Source organism: Gymnoscopelus braueri (genome assembly GCF_963280865.1).
Source record: "Gymnoscopelus braueri genome assembly, chromosome: 13".
NCBI lineage: Eukaryota > Metazoa > Chordata > Actinopteri > Myctophiformes > Myctophidae > Gymnoscopelus > Gymnoscopelus braueri.
Window position 1 is genome coordinate 3,545,401 of NC_137615.1, and position 17,557 is coordinate 3,562,957.

Sequence of the window (17,557 nt, forward strand, 5' to 3'; positions counted from 1 at the left end):
TGCATAGTGTTATCTTTTTCTGTATTTTTTTGTATTGATATTCAAACTGTGGTGCCACTATATATGTCTATGAATTGAATACCAAGGCCCTCATTGGAAACAAGCCCGCAAGGACTTTCATGAACGGACCTGTTAGACAAAGTATTTTAAATGTAACTGTGCTGTTTAAAATGTTTTGCCTAATAAAATATTCAATCAAAAGGTGGATGGCAGTGCGTCTGGAGTTTGTGGGGAACTGCATCGTGTCGTTTGCCGCTCTGTTCGCTGTGATGGCCAGAGAGAGCCTGAGTCCTGGGATCATGGGCCTGTCCATCTCCTACGCTCTGCAGGTACACACACACACACACACACATACACGCTCACGCTCACGCTCACGCACACGCTCACGCTCACGCACACGCACACACACACAACGTTGCTGTTTTATTAACCACTTAAACCCTATATCAGGGCTCTTCTACGTTTTTCAGCCCAAGGACCCCCTAGCTGAAAGAGAGATGAAGCAGGGACCACCCACTACATACTGTATACAATTTTATTTTCATAGATTTCATAGACCAAACCTCTTTGCCGAAAATAGCCGATCTACAAGCTCACAACGCCTCGCGGCGCGAGGCGTTGTGAGCTTGTAGATCTGCTATTTTTGGCTTAAGTTCTCTTCAGAATAGGGATAATAGGGTTCAAGTGGTTAATGTAAAAAAAAATATATAGCAGAATATAGCAGATCGACGTGGCGCGGTGCAACGCGTTGTGAGCGTGTCGATCTGCTATTTTTACTGCTTTCGTACACTCTTGTATATTTATGAAGTAATAATAAATAAATAAACTTTATTTATATAGTACATTTGAAGCATCTTCAGCCACTAAAGCATGTGTTGTGTTCCTCATCATGACTATTGTCTGTGTAGCTGACAGCCTCTCTGTCATGGCTGGTGAGGATGTCTTCTGATGTGGAAACAAACATCGTAGCTGTGGAGAGGGTGAAGGAATACGGAGACACAGAGAAAGAGGTATGACACTAACACTGTTACAATGGAGAGATTGAGAGAGGTATGAAACTATTAGTGTTACAGTGGAGAGACACAGAGAAAGAGGTATGAAACTATTAGTGTTACAGTGGAGAGACACAGAGAAAGAGGTATGAAACTATTAGTGTTACAGTGGAGAGACACAGAGAAAGAGTTATGAAACTATTAGTGTTACAGTGGAGAGACACAGAGAAAGAGGTATGAAACTATTAGTGTTACAGTGGAGAGACACAGAGAAAGAGGTATGAAACTATTAGTGTTACAGTGGAGAGACACAGAGAAAGAGTTATGAAACTATTAGTGTTACAGTGGAGAGACACAGAGAAAGAGTTATGAAACTATTAGTGTTACAGTGGAGAGACACAGAGAAAGAGGTATGAAACTATTAGTGTTACAGTGGAGAGACACAGAGAAAGAGTTATGAAACTATTAGTGTTACAGTGGAGAGACGCAGAGAAAGAGGTATGAAACTATTAGTGTTACAGTGGAGAGACACAGAGAAAGAGCCATGAAACTATTAGTGTTACAGTGGAGAGACACAGAGAAAGAGGTATGAAACTATTAGTGTTACAGTGGAGAGACACAGAGAAAGAGGTATGAAACTATTAGTGTTACAGTGGAGAGACACAGAGAAAGAGCTATGAAACTATTAGTGTTACAGTGGAGAGACACAGAGAAAGAGGTATGAAACTATTAGTGTTACAGTGGAGAGACACAGAGAAAGAGCTATGAAACTATTAGTGTTACAGTGGAGAGACACAGAGAAAGAGCTATGAAACTATTAGTGTTACAGTGGAGAGACACAGAGAAAGAGGTATGAAACTATTAGTGTTACATTGGAGAGACACAGAGAAAGAGGTATGAAACTATTAGTGTTACAGTGGAGAGACACAGAGAAAGAGGTATGAAACTATTAGTGTTACAGTGGAGAGACACAGAGAAATAGGTATGAAACTATTGGTGTTACAGTGGAGAGACACAGAGAAAGAGCTATGAAACTATTAGTGTTACAGTGGAGAGACACAGAGAAAGAGGTATGAAACTATTAGTGTTACAGTGGAGAGACACAGAGAAATAGGTATGAAACTATTGGTGTTACAGTGGAGAGACACAGAGAAAGAGCTATGAAACTATTAGTGTTACAGTGGAGAGACACAGAGAAAGAGGTTTGAAACTATTAGTGTTACAGTGGAGAGACACAGAGAAAGAGATATGAAACTATTAGTGTTACAGTGGAGATACACAGAGAAAGAGGTATGAAACTATTAGTGTTACAGTGGAGAGACACAGAGAAAGAGGTATGAAACTATTAGTGTTACAGTGGAGAGACACAGAGAAAGAGGTATGAAACTATTAGTGTTACGGTGGAGAGACACAGAGAAAGAGGTATGAAACTATTAGTGTTACAGTGGAGAGACACAGAGAAAGAGGTATGAAACTATTAGTGTTACAGTGGAGAGACACAGAGAAAGAGGTATGAAACTATTATTGTTACAGTGGAGAGACACAGAGAAAGAGGTATGAAACTATTAGTGTTACAGTGGAGAGACACAGAGAAAGAGGTATGAAACTATTAGTGTTACAGTGGAGAGACACAGAGAAAGAGGTATGAAACTATCAGTGTTACAGTGGAGAGACACAGAGAAAGAGGTATGAAACTATTAGTGTTACAGTGGAGAGACACAGAGAAAGAGGTATGAAACTATTAGTGTTACAGTGGAGAGACGCAGAGAAAGAGGTATGAAACTATTGGTGTTACAGTGGAGAGACGCAGAGAAAGAGGTATGAAACTATTAGTGTTACAGTGGAGAGACGCAGAGAAAGAGGTATGAAACTATTAGTGTTACAGTGGAGAGACACAGAGAAAGAGGTATGAAACTATTAGTGTTACAGTGGAGAGACACAGAGAAAGAGGTATGAAACTATTAGTGTTACAGTGGAGAGACACAGAGAAAGAGGTATGAAACTATTAGTGTTACAGTGGAGAGACACAGAGAAAGAGGTATGAAACTATTAGTGTTACAGTGGAGAGACACAGAGAAAGAGGTATGAAACTATCAGTGTTACAGTGGAGAGACACAGAGAAAGAGGTATGAAACTATCAGTGTTACAGTGGAGAGACACAGAGAAAGAGGTATGAAACTATTAGTGTTACAGTGGAGAGACGCAGAGAAAGAGGTATGAAACTATTGGTGTTACAGTGGAGAGACGCAGAGAAAGAGGTATGAAACTATTAGTGTTACAGTGGAGAGACGCAGAGAAAGAGGTATGAAACTATTAGTGTTACAGTGGAGAGACACAGAGAAAGAGGTATGAAACTATTAGTGTTACAGTGGAGAGACACAGAGAAAGAGCTATGAAACTATTAGTGTTACAGTGGAGAGACACAGAGAAAGAGGTATGAAACTATTAGTGTTACAGTGGAGAGACACAGAGAAAGAGGTACGGTATGAAACAGGGGAAAGCTTGGGGTTCAATTGATAATCTGATATTTCGGTGGGATTTCTAAAGTAACTAACTAACATTAGGGGGGGGGAGATAAATTAATACCATAGACTTTTCCTTACTTCTTACGAGGGAGGCCGGGGGTCCTAAGAACTAGTGTTGTTAATTCCAATTAGTGTGGAGCCATGATTTAAGATCACCCTGATGGTGCGTTCACACGGGCAGATTAAAAGATACAAAAATAGACAGCATCTTTGTATCTGTGTTGCTTTGTATCTGTGTTGCTTTGTATCTGTGTTGCTTTGTATCTGTGTTGCTTTGTATCTGTGTTGCTTTGTATTTTCAATTCAATCTTTATTTCAGACTCAGGGTCCATACAGCAAAACATGACAATCACACAGTAAAAGCAATAATCTGTGTTGCTCAACGCATCGGCGTTGTAGAGTAGAGTACAGTTGTAGTTTTGTATTTTTGTATCTGGAAGTTGAACCCCAGCTCAACTTGAATTTGTATCTTTGTGGCTATAGAGCTACAGCTACAAACGCGGGATGTATCTTTGTATCTTCATGTCGCTGGTTTCCATTGAAAATGAATGGTTGCGTGTATCTTTTAATCTGCCCGTGTGAACGCACCGTTAAACCATGGTGGTGAAACCAGATACTTCACATCAACAGGCCAGGCATTCCACTGGCTGGTGGCTGTATAAAAACACCCTTGAGTGTTCTGAATCTGGGGGGAACGAGGTCACAGGACAGGAACTCCCCCTGGTGGAGTACCTGTGAACTTCTCTCAATGTGTGTGTGTGTGTGTGTGTGTGTGTGTGTGTGTGTCCTCTCCGTCCACCAGGCAGCGTGGAGTCACGACCCCTCCACCTTGCCCCCAGGCTGGCCCACAGCAGGCTTCATAGAGATCAGAGACTTTGGCCTGCGCTACCGAGAGGACCAGGAGCTGGCCATCAGGAACATCACCGTGTCCATCCAGGGAGGGGAGAAGGTACCACTTATGTCTTAACACATTGGGTGCCAAAAACGTATATATACGTTTTTGCAAATTCACCCTCTGAGTGCCAAAAACTTATATTTACGTTTTTGAAAAAAAATATTATTATTTTTTTTCCTTCACAGCACCAGGAGATATAATTTTTCGAAGATTTAAGGTCCTTACACACCGGGGCGATTTTTTCGTGCGAATAATACGCTTTTTTTAAAAACCTTATAAAGTCAATGCAAGCGTACATGGCGCGAAAAAGCGGAAAAGCGAAGCGAAAAAGCGTCTTTTAATTATTCGGAACGAGTCCGAATTTTGCGTATATTCGCCACATTCGCCGGTGTGTAAGGACCTTTAGACTCCAATCCACTTCCTGGTTAACTTATGACTTCAAAAGCCTGTATCTCGGCTCCTGTGTACTTTTTTTTTTACAATGTATTTTTGACTATTTTCAACTGGCTGCAACTATGGAACGGATTACCGAATGTTTTAAATTTTTTCCCCCCGATTGTACGAGACCTGTATGTGTGTAATGAGGGGATCACCGTGAGGACGGTGATCACTGAAAATATTTTGTGACTACTTGAAAAAGGTTCAAAAATGGTAAAATATCCCGGCACTCAACGTATAATATTTTAATAAACCTCTGGCACCCGAAGTGTTAAAGTAGAGCTCACACACTGTTGCTGCTGTTAAAGTAGAGCTCACACACTGTTGCTGCTGTTAACGGGGTATTTGCCACAGTATCTTACATACACAGAAATTGGATAAAATGTAGGTATCCCGCCCGACCAGACATTGTATTTTCTGTTCACAAAAGAGGAGGAGAGACGGGGGGGGGGGGGGGCACAGGGGGGGGGGACTCCTGTTACTGAACAAACACTCTATAGCAATGACTACTATCAGAATATAGATAGAGCTATTTAACACTTATTTTAAAACAAGATATCACTGAGCTGACCTTTTAACTCATTGACTGCTGGAGTAAATAAATAAATAATTCGGCCCCTGCCAGTGATTTTTTTGTTTTACCTTAACTTTCAACTAGTCACAGAATATTTATCTCCAGTACGATCGATCCCCGAGCGTTGCTGCTAAACACATAGATTTCTCTGAGCTTACAGCGAGAAAAAAAAATATTTCTTCGCGACCCTCCATTCGCTAGTTATTGGCCGTTGAATATAGCATGTCTCGCCAAAAATGCTGAGGAAAACCAGGGAGGCCAGAAAATTTTGTTTTTTTCCCAAATGGAATAACAAGGAAGTGGACGGTGCCTGTGTGTTCTTTTGCGATCGCGTGATGTCTTGCTTCCCTGCTCCACTGGGAGTCACATGGTGACTCATAGGGTTAGTGAAGAGCGCCATCTAGCGACACACGTCAAAACCACGTCATTGTCAGTGAAATGAGTGAAGGGTCTTGTTCCATAACGGTCTTTGTTGTGTTGTGTCCATCAGGTGGGCATTGTGGGGCGTACGGGAGCAGGGAAGTCCTCCCTCACGCTGGGACTGTTCCGCATCATCGAGGCGTCAGAAGGATGCATCCTGATCGACGGAGTGGACATCGCTACGCTGGGCCTGCACGAGCTGCGCTCCAGGATCACCATCATACCACAGGTCAGTGCACCGTGATGAGGTTTTGACCTATTACAGCTGTCCTATTGATATTGATGTATTTCAACCCATTCCAACTGGGAACGCATCTGTGTAACCACTTTAATCATTTTTATACTTTGGCTATTCAAAAATAGCAGATGTACAAGCTTGTAGATCTGCAAAAAAATATATATATGGAAAGTTTTTGCAGTTTTTACAGTGAAATCTTCTGGGGGGGGTCGCTGGAACAACATATTTTGAGATGGGGGTCCGCGGCCAAATACATATAATTTTGGGTGGTCCTTGACATGAAAAAGGTTTGAGAACCACTGATATTATAGCAACATAAGTTTTTTCAAAAAACGGTTAAGATTTAGAACACATTTGTAGAATATATATTCAAAGATTTGCAAAAAGTTTCACCAAAAGTTGCGCTCTGTTTGCACTATGAGCTTGTAGATCTGCTAATTTTTTTTTATAGCCAAAGACATCTAAAATGACATGCGTTCTTAATGGGTTAATGTCAACATGACTATCGATGTGATTAAAATATTCTTATTGTTCATTGTGTCTTTCAACTCTATAAAGGAGTACAGAACCTGCCAGAATCATCTCCTCTATGACTCTGTTGCATCCTTGATCATTTCTCACACACACACACACACACACACACACACACACACACACACACACACACACACACACACACACACACAGTGTGACGTTGTCCTCCCTCCCCGTAGGACCCAGTGTTGTTTTCTGGCTCTCTGAGGATGAACTTGGACCCGTTCGATGGCTACTCTGACGAGGAGGTGTGGAGAGCTCTGGAGCTGGCTCACCTCAAGACCTTTGTCTCAGGTCTGCCCGACAAACTGAACCACGAATGTTCTGAAGGAGGAGAGAACCTCAGGTACCAATATGTCTGTCTGTCTGTCTGTCTACCAGTGTTGATTTCGTCGACTAAAACTATGACAAAAAATGTTCGTCGTCTTACCTTTTTTCACTGACGAAAACTAAATAAAAACGAAATAATAACTAAGCTACGATGACTCAAACTAAGATTAAATATTTTGACAATTTCATCAACAAATAAAAACTAGACTAAAATGTTAGTGAGGGATCTAGTGGAGAAGAGATCCAGCAGAACTAAAAGACAAGTCATTTTATGCTTGGTTGCGCTCGGGTGTTGCGCTCTGAAAATAGCAGATCTACTGTATGCGATGCGTTGTGAGCTTGTAGATCTGTTATTTTCAGCATGCAACCAAGTGTAAAATCAGTAAAATCATTACGACACCACCAAGGGTTGCCAAAATACACTATAGTCGACTAAATCAACTGTAGATTTAGTCGACTATAATCTTATGATATTTAGTCGATTAAAACTAGACAAAATCTAAAACATTTCAGATGACTAAAATATGACTAAAACTAAATGGATCTCTCTCTCTCCCTCTCCCTCTCTCTCTCTCTCTCTCTCTCTCCCCCCCCTCCCTCTCTCTAGTCTGGGTCAGAGGCAGCTGGTGTGTCTGGCCAGAGCCCTGCTGAGGAAGACCAAGATCCTGGTCCTGGACGAAGCCACAGCCGCTGTGGACATGGAGACAGACAACCTGATCCAGTCCACCATCCGCACGCAGTTTGAGGACTGTACTGTCCTCACCATCGCTCACAGACTGAACACTATCATGGACTATACCAGGTAGAGACACACACACACACACACACACACACACACACACACACACACACGCACACGCACACACACACATTTAATCATTTATTTATGTCCACATAAGAGATGCAATACAAGGACACAAATATTACAAGGTTCTGTAAAAAATGTACAGTCAGCAAATCATGGACAAATACCCCCACACCCTTAAGGGTACAAATAACAGCGTCTTCGCCATATTTGGCGGCTACCGATAGTAGAAGAGATTCCACAGAACTTTGCAAGCCGTTTAGCTGCTTTTTTTTGGCATCCCAAGTTGTTGGAAGCCTCTTAAAACCAACCTATGTACATGTCCTAGGCTCTTACAACCAACCTATGTACATGTCCTAGGCTCTTACAACCAACCTATGTACATGTCCTAGGCTCTTACAACCAACCTATGTACATGTCCTAGCCTCTTACAACCAACCTATGTACATGTCCTAGCCTCTTACAACCAACCTATGTACATGTCCTAGCCTCTTACAACCAACCTATGTACATGTCCTAGCCTCTTACAACCAACCTATGTACATGTCCTAGCCTCTTACAACCAACCTATGTACATGTCCTAGCCTCTTACAACCAACCTATGTACATGTCCTAGCCTCTTACAACCAACCTATGTACATGTCCTAGCCTCTTACAACCAACCTATGTACATGTCCTAGCCTCTTACAACCAACCTATGTACATGTCCTAGGCTCTTACAACCAACCTATGTACATGTCCTAGGCTCTTACAACCAACCTATGTACATGTCCTAGGCTCTTACAACCAACCTATGTACATGTCCTAGGCTCTTACAACCAACCTATGTACATGTCCTAGCCTCTTACAACCAACCTATGTACATGTCCTAGCCTCTTACAACCAACCTATGTACATGTCCTAGCCTCCTACACACAACCTATGTACATGTCCTAGCCTCTTACAACCAACCTATGTACATGTCCTAGCCTCTTACAACCAACCTATGTACATGTCCTAGCCTCTTACAACCAACCTATGTACATGTCCTAGCCTCTTACAACCAACCTATGTACATGTCCTAGCCTCTTACAACCAACCTATGTACATGTCCTAGCCTCTTACAACCAACCTATGTACATGTCCTAGGCTGCCAAAGATAAACACAAATATATTGCACCTATAGCCTAGCTCTGTGATGGTATGGAGGAGCGGCTGGTATTTAGTGACTTTGGTCATAAAGGCTTCCTCTAAGCTAGAGTCAAAGATGCAGCCATTTCAAGAATGGAAACTGATCTGGAACCTTCATTGACAACAACAACATCTGGTGTATTAGCTGAGAGATTTGCAAAGATTTCAGGATTTTCAGTACAGAGTTGAAACATGGAGGGTTTGACACAGGAATGTTTGTACATTCTCACTGACGGTGTAAAATGTTTAGATATGTCCTTAGTTATGAGATCAACTATTCTGTCGTGGCGTGCTATGTAAAGCCCTTTATAGGCATAGCAGCCATTCAGAATGTGTGACATGGTTTCTGTAACGAGCCCTGTTAGTCCATGAGCCAGAGCCCCAAAATTGAGCAATGATTATCGAAAGAGTGGGCAAAACCAAACCTATATTAAATTGTTCATATGGCCAATACGAGTAAATAAATATATGATAACCTTTCCACAGGAGCAGCTTTTTCATAATTATCACACATTTTGTTATTTTCCCCATACGTACATGACAGGTGAAAAAATGTCAACATTTAAAAAAGAGTTATCATAATGAAACTTCCTGAGTTGATTACTTGCATGACGACAATGATTTATCGTATTACAAGTTTTCTGAAATTGCATATTTAAATATGCAAATTAGGCATTTAGTCCATGAGCCAGGGACAAAACATTTTGGTATGGGGGTCCGCGGCCAAATACATATCAAAACATGTTTTCTAAATCTTTCCATCTTTTCTAGATTTTTCTAAAAATAGCCCAAAGAAATCTTAAAATGACACAAATGCGTTCCCGGTCTTAATGGGTTAAAACCAGGGTTAGAAAAGCACACTTTGTTTGTTAGTGACTCCTGTTCTGCTCCTGTTCTCCTCCTGATCTCCTCCTGATCTCCTCCTGATCTCCTCCTGTTCTCCTCCTGATCTCCTCCTGTTCTCCTCCTGATCTCCTCCTGTTCTCCTCCTGATCTCCTCCTGTTCTCTGATCTCCTCCTGTTCTCCTCCTGTTCTCCTCCTGATCTCCTCCTGTTCTCTGATCTCCTCCTGTTCTCCTCCTGTTCTCCTCCTGTTCTCTGTTCTCCTCCTGTTCTCCTCCTGTTCTCCTCCTGTTCTCCTCCTGTTCTCCTCCTGTTCTCCTCCCTGCCAGGGTCCTGGTGCTGGACAAAGGGGAGATGGCAGAGTTCGACACCCCCTCCAACCTGGTCTCTCAGAGAGGAATCTTTTACAGGATGGCCAAAGACTCTGGGTTGGTCTGAACCCCAGAACCAGAACCAGAACCAGAACCAGAACCAGAACCAGAGACACACACAAACACCTCCATCTGCTCCTCTGGCTCCCCACCATGAGACGGAGGCGGAGCTAGAGAGACAAAGAGAGACAGAGACAAAACGGAGAGAGAGAGAGAGAGTGAGGGAACTTTATGGAACGGAAAGTTTTTTTTTGTTTAGTTTTTGACAGCGTTATCCTGAGACGTGTGTCGTTTAAGCGTTACGTGTTCCACTCCACACTCCAAAGTCTACACACAGTACAACGTCTCGGCCTCCTTCAGCCATGCAAGGCCAGTATCGCCACCATCAGGTTGGGAGGGACACCACACCTCAATCTGCTGCTGTTTTCTTTTTCTTTTTTTTGGTAAAAGGACAAAATCACACAACAGTTGTCATCGTTCCCGTTTCCCCCCTAACAGAACAGTTTTATGCATCCCGTTTCATATCTCGCTCCATCGTAAACAAGGTTCCCTCCCCTTCTCGTGTCACGGCGGGCTCTCGTCGCCGCGGTGGCACAGTGGGGGTTCATCTCTCGGGGCAGAGAATGTAATGAAGAGAGAGAGAGAGGGGTTTTTTTACAGTGCAATGTTGTCCACTTCCTCAAGCTAGGGAGGGGAGATTTGTGTTGTTGTTTGTTCGTTTGTTTTTGTATCAAATGACAGATTATGACTATTGCTGTCAGGGAGCGGATGTGACAATTCTGCTCCCCGTTTTTGGGAGGATGGAGAAAGCTGACAAAGACGAGGTCATCCTGGGCAGTCGGCACGCCACTGGTGCTGCTGTAAGCCAATACGTCCCCCCTATATGCCCTCTATGTACCAGTGGTTCTCAAACGTTTTCGTGCCAGGGACCCCCAAATTGATACGTATGTGGCCGCGGACCCCCAACTGAAAATACGTTGTTCCAAGGACCCCCAGAAGCAAAGATTTGTGTTTTAAAATGTTCGCCTTTAAAAAAAAAGATTTGCGCACATTTCACGATTTTTTCCGAAAATAGCAGATCTACAAGCTCATAGCGCGGCACTCGGTGCCGCGCTATGAGCTTGTAGTTCTGCTATTTTTGAATAGCCAAGGTATGAAATATGGATAAAGGGGTTAACATTATTGTGACGCTTTATTAACACATCTTGCTGGGGACCCCCTAGTACCCCCCTAAGGACCCCTGGGGGTCCCCGGACCCCACTTTGAGAACCATAGACCATATTCACACGGCGGCCATATTGCTATTAAGTTAATGAAGTGCCACCCCGGTTGCCACAGCAACGGGGTGGCACTTTCAATGGTAAATTCCAAAATGGCCACTGTGTGAATATGGTCTATGGCTCTACACGACCCCCAACACTCCGCGAAACACTCGAACGAGCTCACAATGCGTCGTGTTGCAGCACATATGAGCTTTTAGATAATTTTTTTGAAAGTGCGAATCCGTCAGGCTTAACGTGGTTACGTGGTGTCCTGCCCCCCCCCCCCCCCCCCCACAGACACAGAGAGAGAAAACTGACAATATTAGGACCATCACTAAAGACGTTAAGATGTTCCTACAGCTACTGTTGTGGGGAAGAAATAAAAAGTTTCATTGACTGGTTAGAATCCACACATTTGTGTCCTTAGCGCCATTGGATTTTGTATTTGACTATTTATTTATCATTACTATTATTGTGCTGTTTTTGCACCGTTAGTGAGCTGCGCTGGACCCCGGGAGCCAAGCTTTTTGCTGGAAAATAGCAGATGGACAAGCTCACAACGCGTCGCAGCGCGACGCGTTGTGAGCTTGTCCATCGGCTATTTTCCGGCTTTCCCCACAGTAACACGAAAACGGAAAACACACTAGTATAGCCCCCTGAGGGACTCCGGTGGTTAAGACACGGCTTCCAGCTTTAGTCCCAAGGCACTCGGCGGGTCATTCATCCAGCAAAGCAACATGGGAAAATTCTGCCATCCTAGTGGACAAAATGTACCGTTTGACAAACGACACAACGAAGCCGTGTTGTTGTGTTTGTTTATCTCTGGAACTCTGTGTGACGTAACAAACCAGAGAGGCTTTAGTATGTATGAAGTGCTTTTAGTTCGCAGCCAATGGCATGTCGCTTACATCACTGTCGTTGTCGTATATAGGCCTTAACTCAAGACAGGAGGAGGGGAAATACACCAAAATATGTAGTATTTCATTCAAATAAATAAATAATTTATAAAAAACATTTAGTGGAGTGTGGGTAAGAGGGGGGGCCCACAACGACAGTTTGAAACGGGTCTAAAAAAATATTTATATATATATCTCTAACTCCACCCTGGTTAACACCGTTCTGCTACTAACAGAACTTCTAGCCACAATAACCTGACCTCATCCTCACTCAGTCGTGTCCAGGAGACCGTTTAGCACGTTTTGTTTTCTGTGTGCGATCTGGTCATTTCTTTGTTTTATCTGTACATTGTGAAATGATTGAAGTCATTTCCCATTCGTGTCAATAATATCTCCAGAAAAATATCAAAAGAAATAGACATAAAGGGCAAAAAAGAAAGTAGAAAAAAAAAAGTACGATAATATTGAAGGTATATATTGGCCAAGCCATAGGTGTTCCCCAAGGCTCCATTTTAGGAATTCTACAATTTGCTACTCCACACGTTTTCCTTCCTGATTGGATTAGAGAGGATACGTTCTGATTGGATTAGAGAGGATACGAAAAGGACAGATTATAATATTGTAATATACTAATGTTTTGCACATATCATTGCCTAATGCCCGATGATATGAATACATAAGTGTGCATTCTACGTTGAACCTGTGGGCTAAACATGTCCTGATGATAAACAACACGGGCCAATTCAACTTTAAAACATCATTGTTTGTATCTAATTGAATGTATTTAGTTGATACTTTTGCCACATTTGTAACATTGTGATATTGTCTCTTTGTTGTTGCTTTAACGTTTAACGAGGCCAGGAAGCCAAACGTGAGCAAAAAACAAACCAAATAGTTACACCCTCAGCCACCGCTAAGCTGAATGACACCGACCTGCTACAGACGCACACATCTGTTACACACATATGTTACACACACACACATCTGTTACACACACTGTCTACTGTCTACAAGGAGTGCACACACACTCTCACAAAGTTACAGAGCTCAAAGGGTCCATTTAGAACCCCTTCAAGGAACCCACGAGAGTCCCTGGACCCCACTTTGAGAACCGTTGGTCTAGTAGTGCACTGGATCTTAAAGTGGCGTCCGAGGAATTGTTTTGGGTGAACTATCCCTTTAAGAAAATGTAAGCTCATAGACAGTGTTTAAGTGGGCGTCCTCTTCTGTCGTCTTCATCTTCCTCTTCTTCATTTCTTTAACAGCACTTTATTGATCTGTTTACGCCACTTTTCTGATCAGGTAGACATCACCTGACCTGAGCTAAAAGGTTACATAATACGGTATATTCTCCCGGTCGTTCCTAGTTTTAACCTGTCGGCTTAATTAACCCATTAAGACCTGAGGCCCGTTCTAAAAAGAAATGCCTTCTAAATCAGTTCTCACACTTTCAAGATTCTTTCAAAACATGTTAAAAAATAGCAGATCTACAAGCTCGCAGCGCGGCACGAAGTGACGCGCTGCGAGCTTGTAGATCTGCTATTCTTTTGAATAGCCAACGCTCAGATCTAAATAAATAAATAAACAAAGATCCTTTCCTGGTCTTAATGGGTTAAGTCACTCTTACTGATTTTTTTTTATTTTGCAGTTATTCATCCAAAACAGTTTTTTGTTACAGGAGGTTATTATCCAGGGTTTTTTGTTTTGTTTTTGTAACTGACATATATTCTGCATTTAGACCCAGCTTTTGGGAGAAAATATACAGTCATTTGTACTACAAAGACAGAATAATAATTCAATAACAATAACTACAGCGCTTATCAAAACGGGTTACAAAGTGCTTTTCACAAAACTGAAGAAAACCAATGGGAGTCATTTGTAATCACTTTGTATCCTATTACGTCTCTAGACATTACCGTCTCTGTTGGGCCGAAACCTCATGTGTTCCAAAACTGTTACTTTTTAGGATTCAAATTAAAAAAATGATCAAAGGCAGCAGATCCACAAGCTCAAGAGACACGTTGCTTCGCGCTTCTCGCCCGCATTTCGAGCTTGTAGATCTGCTACTTTGGATGTTTTGGTGTGACTGTAGTATGATCAAGTATAAGGGCATTAATTTACAAAAAAAACACACACAAAAAGGCTAGAATGTGGAGATAAGTGACAGCGACGATATGAAACATGTTTGTGATGCAACACAGTCAAACAAAGTATAAATGAAGCTTAAAGGGATAGTTCACCCAAAAGAAAATTATTTATCTCTATGGATTAGTCACCCCATGGAGACTTGAATTCATGGATATTCTTTTAATTTTTTGTCTCATTCCTAACACAATAATTTGATGACCAGCAGACCGGTAGGCAGCGGTTCTGGTAGGAGACACAAAGGAGATTCTTTGTGTCTGCTACCGGAACCGCTGCCGGTCATCAAATTATTGTCTTTAACTATTGCGAGAAAAACAAAAAAATATCCATGAATTCTAGTCTCCATGGGGTGACTAATCGATAGGGGAAAAAAAGTCGTTTTGGGGGTGAAGTATCCCTTTAATGTGTAATTTGTGTACACTGCCTGGCGGAGAGCAGATGGAGTGCTAGTGTCAGCGTGCTAGATGGAAGTATAGCCTCATCCATGGCTTCCATTCTCAATGGGAATAACACACACCTATCTATGACTGAGCCAGCTAGCTGTTGTCTCGGGTCATCTTTGGGCCAAAAGAGGGCCTTTTTTTTTGTATTCGTATCCTTTTCCATGATAAATATCTGACAGGAGCTGTTCTGGTCCTCGTGTTATTTTTTTGTATCATGGTCTTGGTCTGTTTTACATGCAAAACATAAAAGCTTTAGATTTCTCTTCAGTTTTTTACGGTATATATTATTACAAACCACTGGAAATTGTTGAGGAAATGCGAAACATACCTGTGGTTGTTACATATTTGTAATTTGTAAGTATGCATTATTTGTTATTTGTATACATGCACTAGTTTTTAAGTGTGCTTTTTTTTTTCTTGGTCTTAAAAACACAGAATCAATGTGTAAAAAAAAGAGGGATAATTAAAGATTTGCTTTGTTAATGTGGTGTAAAGGTCTTTCTTTTTTTCACCTGTCAAGGGCATTTTGTCTGTGTGCCGAAAATATCTCAAGAATTGTTTGTGAAGAAAATATCTCAAGATGCAAATTCATTCTCACCCAACTTTGCAGGTCAAGAGTCGTACTGGCAACCCAACCTGCTATCGTATCAAACCCAGCACGTCGTATCAAACCCAGCACGTCGTATCAAACCCCAGCACGTATCAAACCCAGCACGTCGTATCAAACCCAGCACGTATCAAACCCAGCACGTCGTATCAAACCCAGCACGTATCAAACCCAGCACGTCGTATCAAACCCAGCACGTCGTATCAAACCCAGCACGTCGTATCAATACCCAGCACGTCGTATCAATACCCAGCACGTCGTATCAAACCCAGCACGTCGTATCAATACCCAGCACGTCGTATCAAACCCAGCACGTCGTATCAAACCCAGCACGTCGTATCAAACCCAGCAGCACAGGACCTCTATAGAACAGTGGCTCTCAAACTTTTTTCATTTCAAGGACCCCAAATTAATTTGGCCACGGACCCCCACATCTATGCAGTGGTGGAAAGTAACTAAGTACATTTACTTAACTACTCAAGTACAATTTTGAGGTATTTTTACTTTACTTGTACTTTTACTTCTACTCGACTACATCTCAGAGGCAAATACTGTACTGTTACTCCACTATTATTTGAACACTTTAGTTACTATAGTTACTTTGTAGATTGTGATTATTATTACAAAACATACATTAACCACTTCAGCCCTATATACATTTTGGCCATTTGAAAGTAGCAGATCTACAAGCTCACAACGCATTGTCTGCTACTATCTGCTACTATTTTCGAATGGCCGAAATGTATATAGGGCTGAAGTGGTTAATGTATGTTTTGTAATAATCAAATAATCAATCAATCAATAAAAGTACAATATGTGCCTCTGACATGTAGTGGAGTAGAAGTAAAAGTACTGAAAATACCCCAGCAAAGTAAAAAAGACCTCAAAATTGTACAGTACTTGAGTAAATATACTAGTTAATTTCCACCACTGCACGCACGCACACACAGACAGACAGACTGACTGACAGACACAACTATATTGTGTAGCAGCATCCAAGGCTGTTGGTGTCTGAGGAGAGATTTCCCAGCATGCTTCAGTCTGGACTATTGTTCTATTATTGTGTTATTAATTCCCATGGTGGGAGTGTTGTTGCTGTCGGGCAGAAACCTCTTATCTCCACATTTTTGTAAATTAACGTTGACGCCGTGGTAGGATCAAGTACGGACTTGATCACACTACGGCGTCACACAAGAGCATCAAAAGTTACAGATCTACAAGCTTGATGCGTTTCAAGCTTGTAGATCTGTACTTTGATGCTTTTCAATTTGAATCCTGAAAAGTAACAGGTTTTTTAGGACATGGTTTCCACCTGACAGAGACCGTATCATTTATTTATGTCATGGGTTTCAGGGAGCAGCTTCTCTCCTTCTGTGCTCGTTGATTGAGGAGGTGGTTTGTTGTGTTACAAATAAGAGAGTGCTCCTCCTGACCTATAGCAAGCAGTCATGATTTCTCCTTCAGAAAATGCAACTCAATAGTCAGTCATTATAGTGTTTGTTTTTTTCCTGTTGACTTTAAGTCAACTGGCAAAAGGCTGACGTGACAACATGTGACAACAACCTCTGAGACCGAGTCATCTCAACCTCATGGTTGAGAACTCAAAACGCGTCGCAATGCGACACGTTTTGAGCTTATAGATCGGCTATTTCCACTCATAATGTTTATTTTTAAGTATAAAGTAATTAAATATGTGTTATTTGTCATATCTGCCCTGTGCAACTTTTGTTTACGAAAGCTAAAAGCCAAACAAAAATGTATTTTTTATTCATAAAGCTCCATTTTCAACGACATAAACACAATTAAATCGTTAATTCGCAATTATTTGAGTGATAATTAATCGTCAACTTAAATTTGTAATTGTGACAGACCTAAACCCAGTTATAAAATAGGTTATGCTTTAAATAGTATTATCATATCATTATCATATCATTTAATGAAGGGTTTGTTTAAAAATAAATTAAAGCCTTTAAAAGGTATGTGTTTTTATTTAAAAACGTTATGTGAACTGACCAATTCATTAGGAGTTTTGTTTTAAAAGTAATGTTTTCTTGTTTATTCTGATCAGC

The 17,557-nt window shown here is 41.6% G+C and overlaps 1 protein-coding gene across 2 annotated transcripts in view; it reads left to right on the forward strand.

Moving 5' to 3' along the window:
- Window positions 1–11,418, forward strand: part of LOC308097977 (multidrug resistance-associated protein 1-like) — an 85,221-nt gene extending 73,803 nt beyond the window's left edge. For both annotated transcript variants that reach the window (XM_080446168.1, XM_080446169.1), the window contains exons 25-31: window positions 203–329; window positions 909–1,010; window positions 4,320–4,466; window positions 5,915–6,073; window positions 6,796–6,962; window positions 7,554–7,748; window positions 10,094–11,418. In XM_080446168.1, the coding sequence (XP_080302294.1) occupies window positions 203–329; window positions 909–1,010; window positions 4,320–4,466; window positions 5,915–6,073; window positions 6,796–6,962; window positions 7,554–7,748; window positions 10,094–10,202 (1,006 nt within the window). In that variant the 3' untranslated portion in view covers window positions 10,203–11,418. The remainder of the gene's footprint in view (window positions 1–202; window positions 330–908; window positions 1,011–4,319; window positions 4,467–5,914; window positions 6,074–6,795; window positions 6,963–7,553; window positions 7,749–10,093) is intronic.
- Window positions 11,419–17,557: the final 6,139 nt, after the last annotated feature.